Genomic DNA, 14,358 nt, shown 5'->3' on the forward strand with positions numbered 1-14,358 from the left:
ACAAACCCCATTATAGGAAACCCTGATCTATTGTATAGCTACAGATCTGGATATGTACTAATTTTACAGTGTTAATGTTTTTTTTTTTGATATAAAACACCATACATTTTTGTTGTCAAATATTAGCTAGGACATTCTGCTTAAACTCTGATTTTGTGTGTCAAGGAAGTACGAAAATAATACAATGTTGGATTCGTATTATAAAATGATAGCTTATCTTCACCTGTGTGTGTAGCGAAAACATGTGTGAATATACAATATTATATCTGCAGGTCGAGGCTAGGGTGTAGCTCTTTCTGTTGTGGTGAGCGCTGATCAATATATTTCAAGGGTAGTGAAGGTTTTAACCAAGCACATCACAGACCTGGAGTGGTCAAGGACAAAGATGATTTTTCTGAAGGGCTTAAAGGGTTATGAATAAAATATTGCTGAAACAACATCCATTTACACTTTACTATCTGCTAACCATGACGACAGCTTTAATCAAAAATCTCTCACCATGTCAGTGCTAAGAGTGCGAAGAATATTCGAGAAAATGAAACCTTTTTCTGTGCTGTCCTCCATGGTGTTCTATGTGTGCAGAGAACTTGAAGCTCAGGGCGAACTAGTGTTGTGGAACTGTACTTATTATTATTATTCTTTTTCAACTGTTCGTAATTTACTGTTTATTTATTACATTCAATGCAATTTTTTGTATAACAATCTTACATAAATTAAGTTAACCATTTAATGTGAATAACTCTTAGCTATAGAGCTATTCTTACACAAATTATTTGTGAATGAGGCCCACTGTCACATTAATTTGACAATTTCAGAATTATTTTATAAATGACATACACAGAAATGTATTCTGCTCATGTTTCATGAAAGTGGCTCTTTGATGCTCTGTTTGTGTATGCATTCTTTTCACAAGAGAACAGAAATATGTACTAAATATGTCTCAGCTGCTAGTATGGTGGTCTTACCAAAGACGGTGAGGTTGACCATATTCTCCCTGTTGCCTGCTGGGAAGGTGGTGTACTCGCAGATGTAGGCTGCCTCATCAGAGAGCCGGAGGTTGCTGAAGACAATGGTGGTATCCTCAAGAGTAGAGGGGGACCTCTGGCGCACAGCAGGATGCTTGAAGCTCACACGGTCTTTGAAAGGGGGCAGCACTGATACTCCCAAGTCTGGGTTAGCGGTGGCGACGTTTTGTTTGGTGCCATTTATCAGCTTTTGCCAGGTGACCTGAGAGATCTTCACTGGTGGCTTACCGTTGATGAAGACACATCGCAGTTCGACCGTGTCACCCACAAATCCGGACTTAATGGGGTCCGTCTGCACTGACTGCCCATTACCCGCTGCAGAAAGACAAGAAGAGGGACATTACAAACAAGTCAACCAATCTGTACTGAGAATGATACTTTGGTAATTGACCAATATTAAAACCATTTTTCGACAGTCACCAACTTAATGTGGAAATCATGCATAATTACACAAAACTAACCCTAAACCGAACCCTAACCCTATAGTAAGTATATTTATTTAAATATTATTACATAGTACTGTGTTATTACAATGTAACAACTTTACCTTAACATAAAACATTATATATATATATATATATATATATATATATATATATATATATATATATATATATATATATATATACATATATAATATATATATACATATATATATATATATATATATATATATATATATATATATATATATATATATATATATATATATATATATGTATATATATATTATATATGTATATATATATATAAAACTTTATTTTATGGTCCAATTTTTGCTATGAACAAACCATTAACTATGATTTTGCCTCAAACTCCAAATTTGCTGCTTATTAATAGTTAGTAATGTAGTTGTTAAGTTTAGGTTTGGGGTAGGATTAAGAATGTAGAATATGGTCATGCAGAATACGTGTTTTATGAGTATTAATAAACAACCTATATGTTAATAATAGACATGCTAATAAGCAATTAGGTAATAGTGAGAGTTGGCCACTAAAATAAAGTGTTACCTTTTTTAATTATTAATTAATCTCTCCATGTGTTTTTTGGTGTTTATTTCGCATATGCATCACAAAAACTATCACCCTAACAGAAGTCATAACAGCTCATTGACTCGACTCTGGCTTTCATGCTACAGTCGAGTGCGCCAAAACAGAAAGCATCCCAATTCAACAAGAGTACTTCAAACGCCACCTTAGTCAACAAACAGAACTAATTACAAGCATGGCAATGGTGTTTACAGGCAGCATTAGGTCTTGAAGAGCTTCGGATGTAGACTTTCCCTGCATGTGTAATGATGGTGGATCCCCCCCGACTCTGATCCTGACTGCCAACCCTCCCACACCACTCCATCCTAATTATTTCTCATTGGTAAACATCTCGGTAACAGCTTCAAGCACCTATTAATGGAAACAATGTGGGATCCAGTCTAAGTGTGCCCACAATGATGGCACTTGAATTAAGCTACAATAAACCAGGCAGGCAATTAGTAGTAAACGAATGGGTTTTCTATTTTTCCCCTGCCACAGCTTTCAGGAGCTCGAAGGTATCTGTCATGTAGAAGGTGAATCCATTTCCCCCAGTTAAAACAATAGTGGTTTTGTCTCTCAACCCTGAAAACTGCATACCCTACAATCAAATGCGTCTTGTTTTGGCAGACCCTTGGCCTTTTGTCTCCCTGGTGACCTTCTGTTACCCCCTCCAGCTGAGAATGATGTGTCAACACTCGAACCCCTCCTTCTCACCCCTTCCTTTTCTCTAAAGTCTCTCTTTCTTGCACGTGCTATTACACATACTTTTGTTTAACCACCCCCTTTACTTCACCTCCTGCCTTTCATTCATATTTTCTTTGTCTTCACTTCCTTAGCACCTGACCAGACCACCGGCTCCTCTTACATTTCAACCCTGCTTATGCTTCCTCAGAAGGGCTATGATTTCAAGAGCAATTTCAGTTCCTGTTTAGCTCTAGATAGGCCATTCATAACAGAAGCTTTCCTGACCCAATGAATAAATCTCAGGCAAACGTGTCCCTTGAGGTTCCATGAGTTCTGTTGTCTTTAACAAACCTGTCGTAAGAGACCCCAAGTCCATATATTTCTCCTCGCCTTTAGGTGCTGTGCTGTCTTGTTGACCTTGCTTCCTGCACAAACTACACCACATACATTCACCTCCCTCTTTCCCCCTCTCTCTCTCTCTCTCGCTTATTTATGACTGGTAAAACAGGTAATTACCTCCTACAGAGAGACCTTTGCAAAGAGGAAGTAACTCTAAAGTTATGTGCTTAATCACGCCACTCATAAAAGTAGGAAATACTGCAGGGGAAAACAAAACCGAACGAAACTGTGGGTAATTTGATCAAATGGTATGCCATTTGCATCCCTCATGTAAATATTTGTAAAACTTTGCTATAATAATGACATTATCAACCTTTTTTAGAAGTGAACTTTCAAACACAACTTAAACTTTTGTACTTCATCATATATATTTTGTTCATTTGTCATCTTAAAATGTGTTTGTATAGTAAATAACAGATCATTAAAAAGTGGATGTTTGTAGTCAGTAAACAGTAATTTACTTTCTAAAAAGAATGTTGTAGTTTCGTGACCTGAGTACCTTTAAAGATACAAATTGTAGATCAAGTGTTTTTTACACATTATTTGTTTGATAGAAAGTTTAATATAATATAAAATCATACAATCCAATGCCAAATGGCTATATGGCCATTTTGTACATATTTTACGAGGTGGCTTATTCGTATGAATTTGTACAACCTCACTCGTATGATTTTATATGATTTGTCTAAACCCCAGTGACGGTTAGGGTTAGGGGCGGGGTTAGGTGTAGGTCATTCGTACAAATTCATACGAATTGTGCAACTCGTGAAATACGTACGATTTGTCAACAATCGTATGAATTTGTACGAGTGTGGTCGTACGAATTCGTACGAATAAGCCACCTTGTGAAAAATGTACGAATTGCAGTGAGATCGGGTTGTACAATCATATAAAAATAATTTTAAATGTAATAGTTTTTAAACTGTAAATGGTACCAGTTTCATGGAACGGCCCATATAAGTCTAAATGTTGACAGAGAAAATATTGAAATGGTACTTTTTGAAAATGAGACAATGATGGACAATTTTGAAGAGTTTAAGGTGAACTGCTGATTGGGGATCTGATATGAGCATTTGTAAGCCATTCTAAGAATAGCTGAAATACTGGTTTAAGCTGAGGCTTGAGGGTGACATTAGTCATGAGAGTTCAACATGTATGGGCAAGTGTTTAAATGCTACATTCAGGACTAACAGGCATTTGAAAGATAATCTGGGAAAAGTTCAATTTGAGAAAACTGATTAGTCTAAAAGTAAACTAGATCTCATGACCAGCGTGGTTGAAAGTAGCCACACATTTAGAGAGAAAGTGAGAGAGGGAGGAAAAACATGCACTGTTCATTCAATTCACATATAAATATGTCTTGTCTGTGTGTGTGTTTTGCAATTGTATGTAAGTAAAAAAAAAAAAAAAGTTGCTAATGCACAAACCTGTAAGCAAGACACTCAAGATTTCAGAGAATGCATAGTAGTGACCTTGAATAGAAAGAAATAATCTCTCATCACAGATGGATCTTTCTTCTTTATCATGCAGTGTTAAACTAGAAGTTTCATGTTCGTTTCGTCAGAACATGAAAATGAAATAATTTTGCCATGAATTCAGCTGTGTTCACCGCCTATACAAAGTAGATATTTACACTTTTTTTCAGAGTGAAGCCCATGCAAAAGTTGCCATGACAATGGTGTAACTGGTGTTTATTTACTGGTCCAAGTCATAATAGACCCTCTAACCCTAAGTATGAGAATCAACTGAGATGCTATCCTTATCCAACATCACTTATAAACGAGGGAATCAGCTGGTGATGTGTTTTTTTTTTTTACTAATGCACGCCAAACCCTTCATTTCTAATTTACCCAGGCATGTACCAATGATACATTTTGACCCGAGTGTGCAGACCCATCAGCCGGCACTGTGAAATCACAGATTGATTGACTAATTGAGTTTGACAGAAAGACAGCTGGCAACCTTTGCACAGATACCTTGGGGAACACCTGTGTCCTTGTACCCCTTGATTTGACCCTGATTCCACTGGCATTTGCTACCGTGACAGGGTTGAAACAGATGAAATGTCTTGTGAAGTACCAGTTTGATTTACAGCTTGCCAACATCAGTTAGAAAAACAATCCAATCTAGGGGGGAAAGCATCTGAAATATGGGCCTAGTTCACTTCAGCTTCATGAAGATGTTGTTAGTAGAGGAATAGGAGAAGTAGCAGAGAGACTATATTCTGCTAACTCCCTCCTCTGAGTCATCCACTTAGACCACCACAAATAAAGATCAGTCTACACTTTTGAGGGAGTTGTGAGAGAGGGGTAAATATACGGCTCCAGAACCCACATCCTCACACTGAGGAACCCAAAGCTTCTGGGCCCCTTGACCCATTTCCACTGTCTTCCTTTCTTCCTCCACCTCGGGTCTGAAGGGGTCTAACAAAGAAAGTGGGAGATAGAGAGTAATTATAGCCGGCACAGTTGATATGAACAATGGAGGTCAATAAGAGAGACAACTTGAGAATATAAGCACTTCTGTACACAATAAAAGAAGTTGCTACGAAACAGGAGCGAGAGCAAACAGACTAGGAGAGAGCATTGTCGCTGGCACAATGGTGCCCCCGAAAGCACAACAAAAAAAAGTTGAGTAAGACGATAATTTGCAGATAACTGAATAACGATGCAAGTTAATTAACACACCACAGAACAAATCCCTAGATCTTAAAGTATCCAGTGGATCTGACAAACACACTCAAGGGAGGTGTTCAGACAACATGGACTCTGGAATCTTTTTCCATGTCTCTTCGCTGGACTACATGCAGAAGCTCATAATGTGGAGGGAAGTAATTGCATTGATTTGACTGTGAGGCATGTATGAGCAAGTCAGAAGAGGCCAGAACCTTTCACAATCACCATTGTTCAAGGTGTATTAAAAAATCTAATTTAGTCACGTTTCATCCGCCCATCATGTCTCAGAGAAAGAGCATAAAACAAGCCCAATGTATGTGTGATTACTCCTCCAACTTTCAGTAATCTGGCAAGACTGTGAGCATGTAGGTGGAAGTCAAGGATGAATGTGGTTTTCCTACTGGAGGGTCTACTCTGAGGCAGGCTTTGTTTTGCTAGCCTGACCGCTGACTAGGAGCCTCCGGAAAAATGAAATATTTAAAATACACACTAAGCCTAATGTGCCCTGAGCAAATTCATAAAGCCTTCTTTACGCATTAACCACACAGTAGGTGGCACACACACCTCAGATGAAATATTCTCCGAACCTACAGGTGTCAGTGGTGAGCAAAGATCAGCGGAACCAGTTAAAAAGCAGCAGTAGGAAGCATCTTGTCAAACTTTACATGTACCTACCCAGGTAAAAAGAAAGTTCACTGGTAGTTGGTCAAACGGTCATGAGGTTGAAGGGGGCCTTCGAATATTGTCTTGGATAACGGGGGGCCTTCAAGTCAAAAAGGTTCAGAACCACTGTCTTAGTGTATAAAAGGTAACTGCTGTTGTTTCCAGGCCTACTTCTCCCAGTGGAATCACAGAATCTGCCCTATTCATTTTCACACGTGGACCGTTAGGCTGGGTGCAACTAGGACGCCTCTTGTAAGACGTAGCATCAGTGTGGAGGCACACTCCAAACAGAGCTACCATTCTCCAGGGTGGCAGCCTGACCGGATCTGCATCTCTCCCTGGGCACGAGGCACAACACTGGACCTGCTTCAGGCTTCCCAGAAAAAAAAAAAATTATGGCAATCGGCCCATCTCATTAAGAAAACCGTAGAGAGGCTTGTTTAGAGAGACTACAAAATACACCCCATTGTGTGTTGGTAATCTAATAGCAATCCAGGTCCTTCAGTTAGGAAAAAAGAAGAGCTCAGCTTCGGTGAGGACACTAATATGTTTATGTGCTAGCGAGTGATGATACGGCGCCTGCCAGCACATCCCGCTCAAGCTGTGGGCGCATTACAATGCTGTATCAAGTTAGCATCTAAAAACAGAGAAGAGACTGTGACGGTGGAGTTCAAGAGTAACTCTACAATCAGTGAGGAGAATGTGATGAATCCTACAGCCGGCTTTGCACGTACGTGTGTTTGTTTTTGAGTGTGTGCGCATTTCTGCAGACGTGCTGGGATGTTGAGTGCTGCCTCTACTTCTAAACATGGCTATTTGATTCCTGTTTTACCAGCTACCCTCATCTACTGTGTCAGCTTTAGCTAATATTTACCTTCAGCAAAAACCTGCTGCAACATATGGTCAGCGCTCCGGCTTTCACCTACGGTCTGCTCTCGCCCCTTTCTCCATTAACACTCAAACCTTACACACGTTTCCCATGAAAGTCTATTTAGCTGATAGACCATCTACCATCTGGTTGATTGAGGTGGTGTGTTTACCTGAACCAACCTGCTATACAGGAAGATTACGTTATTCTGTTTGTCAAACAGTTTAGTACATGTCACTAGACCGATTAACAGATAGCTTAAAGAGAAATCAAGCTATTTTTGAAAACTGGATGGGAAATATTGCAAAACTCAGAAACGGGGTTAATATCGTAACAGGTACTTAAACAGAATAAATAAATAAATAAATAAATAAATAAATAAATAAATAAAATGGCTACTTGAATTGACCAAAAAATGCAAAAAATGTTTGACTCAATTGACCTTAAACCTGATTAAACAAATTATTAAAATGTAAATGTATCTAAATTATACTAAAATAATATTGATTAATAAAATGCTGTCAATATGCAAAATAGAAATAAAGCAATTATCATTCATGTTATGGCTGGTAACCAATGCAATGCTAATATTAAAATTATATAATACCTTTTCTACTTTTTTTTCCTTCTATATTTAACTTGATATGACCATGATTATAATATGATTGTGTCATTAAAATTATAAATCCACATGTGAATTTAGGCAGCACAACAATATAAGTATAGCATGAAAGTTCTTACATTATTAACATTAAGTTAGCTGTAGATATCATAAAATGTAAATATTAAATTAAACTAAAAGATTTTACAGGCCAATTTGAGCTAAAGAGGATACTTTTTTAAAATTTTAGTGGTGATGTGCCATATGTTTTTTTTTTATTTATTTATTTTTTATTATTATTATTAAGCGTAGGCTTAGCAAACAGCTTTAGGCCTTTACTCGTTCAAGCAGATAAAAAGCTGCTCTTGCATAACAAAACAAAAAAAAAAAACGGCCAGGGTATTATCAAGATGACCGCCAAGTTGAATGACTTGCTCAAAAAGACACTGCCCTCATCTAAAGATGGCACTGATTATACAACCATATGTTGCTTTCTTCCATATCTGACTATGCAGTCAACCCCACATGGCACGAGTCCAATGCGATGTAGAAAGGAGCGTACAGGCCCACGCTGCTTCTCCCCAGAGAGTGGTTTGAAGGCGTCGAGAAAATGTCAAGGGGATGTATCAGCATACCTGTGTTCTGCTCTCTTTCTTCTCCATCACTCTTTTTTACACACTGATTCATCTTTCACAGCTCGGCCTGCCAGCTCTTCCACTACATTTTTATATACACAGTCCAACAGCAGGATAGATGATGTAATACAAATGCATACAGACTTTGAATCTGTTATTTGGCAGGCATATTGCACTCTTTATAAAGGTCAAATGATGCAGCACAAACTTTAAATGTTTGTTGCATCATGCAAACAAAATCGGATTTTTTTTTCTTCTTTATACTTGGATCTTGTTGGAAAAGATTGCTGAATATTTTTTTTTACAGATAAATGTATTATCAAAAAATAATTTCTAGTAATTTTTATTAGGGATGGCACGGTTCGCTTGAAAAAAACAAAACAAAAACGCACTGTTCGGTTCACCACACACGGTTCAGCACGTGCTGGGACCGCGGTTCAACTTAAATCTGACAAAACATCTTTAATATCATCTGTTATATGGTTTGCTATAAATAGCGCATATATATATATATATATATATATATATATATATATATATATATATATATATATATATATTAAAAAACGGGGTTCAGCTAAGAATTGTTTCTGTTGTTGCATGCACATTCTGGCTTCCCAGACATTCCATCAACAGCGATGAGAGAAAAACAAATATATAAATAAAAAAAATACAAAACCCTGGACTCTTAATAATTTGGAATGAACCATAATTCATTTATTTTCAGGATTCTTTGATGAAGAAAAAAACAACATTTTTTTTTTAAATAAAACAATTTTGTAACATTGTAAATGTATTTACTTTACTTTTAAACAATTGAATCTGTATATGCTGAAAAAAAAAAATAGCCATCAAAAACTTTTAGAATGGATAATAATGCTTTGTTAATGATCATGTGACACTGATGTCAGGAGTAATGGAATGTTTAAAATGAGGACATTTCAGTTTTGAAATCTCAATAATAAATTACATTTTTAATTTTAAAATATTAAAACATTAAAATAGAAAACAGTAATTATAATTGTATTAACATTACACAGTATCAATGTTTTTTACTGTAGTTTTGATCAAAGAAACGCAGCCTTGGTGAACAGACTTCCCGTCTCTTTATGGAATCTCACTGATTCCAAACTTTTGAACTTTACTCTAAAGAAAACATATAAAATGTAGTTTTGTCTTGCTAGAGGTTCAAAACAGTAGCTACAAAGTATAAACAGACAGATAAAAGACTTGAGACAAGGTCGTGCTCACTGACGTTTTCTCTCTGTCCCTCTCGAAACGTGAACAAGGACACTGTCATAGTTTCGGTTGGGCTGAGATAAAAACAATATATATCTGTCTGTACTTGCCCTAACTGCTGATGACATCATCCTGATACGAGATACCAGGCCACCTGTCAGAGTCTGAGGAAGCGTGGGGCTGTTAGGTCAACAGAACTTAACATTGTTAATGATTACAAAAGCCAGCAAAAAGGACTACACAGAAACGGCCCTGCTTGTTTGCAAAAGAGAGACAGAAACTAGGCATCAGAGACACAAAGATAAGGAAAAAAAGCTCAGCTGGAACCATTACATAAATGCATGCATAAATGCATAAGGGAGTTTTACACAGAATGGTATTCAGCTAAATTATTGATGTCCCCATTCACTAAAAAGCTTTTTATGCGGTACACAGGAAAGAGAGACAGCCTCCTTTACTATGTGTATTTATGCTGTTTGGAGTATGTATATGTCTGCGAGTGGATCTTTCTGCATGTGTGCGCTTGGATGTGTTTAATGTGCTGGTGTGTGCACAAGGATAGGTTTGTTTACAAAAGGACAACGGCGAGCCAGCTTCTAACAACATAAACATCAATAAACGGCTTTAACAAACTGAGATGCTTTAACAAATCATGGTCTCCTGTGGATATCAACACAAAAGTGGCCAGTATATCTTAGCGGGTGATTTACAACAAACGTAACCCAAAAAATATATATATATATAATAATAACGCCAAATGTGGAGTACTTTAGAAATAATGACCAAAACATAATTAATCTTTTATCACACAAATTGCTAGATAAATACACCCATGAGCGATAATTGATCAGAGTTGGCAATTTTTGAATAATGCAGTGATATCCTCCAGCATGAAATCAATAACAGCCGTTAGATGTCTTCATGTTGAAAATATCTAATCGATAAATAACGTGGCCATGGCCATTACTGGTGGGCCATGAGTAATGAATTACACCTGAGACGGCCTTTGTTTGTCTGCGGGTTACAGGTGGTGGTGTAAAGGGGATCGGAGTCTAATTAAAGTGAATCTGAGGAAAGACAGAGAAAAATAACTGCAAAAGGGTAAGAGCAGTTCATATAATTTAAGAAAATCAGGTTCAGGATACTGAACAAATCATTGCGTTATATTCAACTTTGACAAACAGATTTGAACTGTGTACAAGGTATACTGTAGGCAATTAAATACTACTATACAAATTGCTCGAAATATATATTAACTCTAGCATAAAATAATAATAATTGCTGTATTTCACCAAACACACTCAACATGACTGAATCATTTCACAGAGAAAAGTGTCATGCAACAGAGTGCAATGCAACACAAACACACATAAAATCATGCAACGTCATGTCTGTATCTGTGTATTTTGAGTGACAGCTTGGATGTGTTTTGTGTCTGCTGCTGAACCGATGGCCTCAGTGTACCTTGGGCTACACATACTCAGCACATCTTGCAGAAAAAAGTATTTCAAGTTCAGCTGAAAGCGGCGCTGGGGGAATATGCTAAAGACGGCCATGCATAACAAATTCTGTCCCTGTCCATCATCATCAATAGGCAAAATTTCAGTCTGGAAAAGTTCAAATCCAAAGTGGAGGTAAGTATAATGATTGAATTGATTACACGGATGAGCGATTTAAATGCTATGCATGAACGAGCATGATGAAACATTTAAAGTTGAGTATGTATACAAAAATCACCTGAAAATAATTGCTCTAAAATTCTGGTATTGACATTGGACACTCTTCACTAAAGCTTCCTTATACCTTAACCTATGATTAGCTTTCCAAACTCTAAGGTCTAACAGTAGCACAACCCCCTGACGGGAGGGCTAATCTACATAAAAACAAAAATGAAAAACAGATAATCAATATTTGACGCGAGGTGCTGCTGAAATCCTCAAGTACCCCCTCCTGCATCTCTCTGATGAAAGAGTTTTACGAAGATTTCTTAGACGGAAGTCATGTTGAGAGATTCATCCATTTTTAACGCTTTGTATAAAAATATGAAATGTCCATCTGACATCAAAGGGCATAGTTTATCATCAGGGTTTGAGCAAGCCAGTATTGTGGAAACAGGTCAGCTGGAGGGCTGGGCAGCTTTAGTCTACCCCCCTCAATCGAGAGCAGATTGATCTATTAACATGTCCGGTTGGGAATTCACACTCCCACTGGAGGGGGTAGTGAGAGAGTCTGGACCACTCACAATTAACACATATATTTAGTATGCAACCAGCCAGTGCCATCATCTGTTATCTGGTGCTAGATGAGATAATGGAGATTCATAACTAAAAGAATATTGGGGATATGGAAGCCACAGCTACAACTAAGAGGCAAAGACAACTTCTTAAAAATAAAAATCACAGTTTCATATTGCATTTCCAATATTCTTGAGTTTAAATGGGGTTTAGAACTCTTGATTCATTAGTTAGGGTTAAGCACTTTTCTCGGTCAAGGCAGAGTAGGTTACACAAGCAAATATATTTAAATAACATGTAATGTATAGCAAATGTATAAATAAAAAATATGTAAATATGTAATATATAAACAGGAACAGGTCATTGCATTGGTCAGCAATGCTGAGAAAGCATGATCAGAAAATAATTTATATCTCTAACCTTCCATTTGTCAGACACCTTTGCTTGTGAAATGAACTAGCAATGGCTGAATGCAAACAGAGCATTTTTTACCATGGCCAAGGTAACCGGAAATCGTCGCTTTTACAGGATGTTGCCTCCACACCACTAGGTGTCAATATAAGTCCCAAATGGCTTCCATATTGACCGTCGCAACATAAAATTACTCATATGTCTTTTCCATCAGAATAGATCATGTTCTGGAACCAGAGCTTTTTCTTGGCCAGTTCCTGTGTAGGCGAACTGGAACCTATCACAAACCGGTAGCATATTTCTACCAACTTGAGAAATGAACTGTTGGTGCTTTTCCACTGTCTGGTACAACTTGGCTCGGTAAGGCTCAGTATGGTACAGAACAGCACAGCACGGCTCAGTTCGTTTTTTTTTTTTGTTTTTTTTTTCCACTGCGGCTCAGTTCCGCTTTAGAGTGTGTGGGATTCACATGTTGTTACAGTTGTGCCGCATCTACTGCCACAACTCCTGAAAAACTTTTTCATTCTGCATCGCCCCATCAAGCTCTTGCTGGATCCGGTCCTTGGCTATCAACGAAAGCAACGTCTGTATTTCCTCAACAGACAATGAAAAAGACACTTTTTGTTTGTTAAAAAAGATGTGTTCATTCAAAACAGTTGCGTTGGATCCTTCCCTGGCTGTGCTGATTTAAATCTAGCGTTTCTGTTGTGTTTGTGTCGCAAGGTCAGAGATGCAGGTAGTGACGATTCTCTCCAGCCAATTCAGGATCAGCAGAGTTTACACATCATGTTTTGGTAATGGTACCGTGCCATGCAGTGGAAAAGCACCATATGACACTGCTATGTTTTGGTTACCTGACTATAACGAGCCTAAAAACAAACTTTGCAAAACCCCTGGAACCTGGAGCCCACTTTCATGTGGTAGAAATGCATAGAATGGTTCAAGAATTGGCACTGGCCTAGAACCCGTACCTGAATCATATCGGTGGAAAGCGCTAGCAGAGCATTAAACTAAAAAGAGCAAAGAAGGGGAGAAAAGTAAAGAGGGTGATGTATAAATCTCCAAGACTCCAAGAGTATGGGGCTGTGCTATTTTCATGACCAAGACCGCAATGGATCTTTCCAATGGCTCTTTGGGAGCGTTCCATTCTCCACACACAACCCATGGAATGCTCACCACATCTCTTGTGCTTCTTTAGACTCCAGTGCATGTGCTACCCAGCTGGGTAGAGGGACATCAAGTCCCCCTCCTCCAACTTTTCACCACACACCACATTTTAGAGATTTTCCCATGCACACACACACACACACACACAGGTACAAACTTAATGCATAGTGGGTCCAGAGCACACCACGTCTTGGTCCAAGATCCAGTTTTCACTTTCCCTACAACAGTACTATAAAATTTCGATGTGACTTGTTCCAATCACGGAAGCTTTCTAGAAGGCTGTCAGATTATCTCAGTGAGTCTGGAGGTTGTTATTCCAGGTCGCACATCAAAGAGCAGAGGAAACCCAATCCAAATGACACATCATCTATCATAACGCATGTCCTTCCGTCAATAACCTCCCTTGCCAACAAAACCCGGCAGTCTGCAGTGCGATGTGTGGAACGCCATTTTTTTCTTCATTTAAAAACTCCTCAAATCGCGTTGCAGTCATCAAGCCAACAACAGCACAGCAGCACAGAGCTATTGTAGCATCCTGACAGCATCTAAGCAGAAACAAGAACATTAAACTTCTAAAAATGCAGAACGAGAGATTTCTCAGAAGTGAAGGGCGCTGATTGCACATATGAAGAGTTAAACATGCAGGCACTTTTGGCTTTCAATTAAATGAAAAGTATCTGGCTACGAGATGAAGTCGAGGACCACAAAACCACAGGTTGAGGAGAG

At 38.1% G+C, this 14,358-nt stretch overlaps 1 protein-coding gene across 1 annotated transcript in view; it reads right to left on the reverse strand.

The window, feature by feature from the left end:
• LOC113061785 (nectin-1-like) overlaps positions 1–14,358 on the reverse strand; it is a 93,976-nt gene that overhangs the window by 35,540 nt on the left and 44,078 nt on the right. Inside the window, exon 2 of the mRNA XM_026231219.1 lies at positions 966–1,340. Coding sequence (XP_026087004.1) covers positions 966–1,340 — 375 coding nt within the window. The remainder of the gene's footprint in view (positions 1–965; positions 1,341–14,358) is intronic.

Source organism: Carassius auratus, chromosome 43 (assembly GCF_003368295.1).
Source record: "Carassius auratus strain Wakin chromosome 43, ASM336829v1, whole genome shotgun sequence".
Taxonomy (NCBI): domain Eukaryota; kingdom Metazoa; phylum Chordata; class Actinopteri; order Cypriniformes; family Cyprinidae; genus Carassius; species Carassius auratus.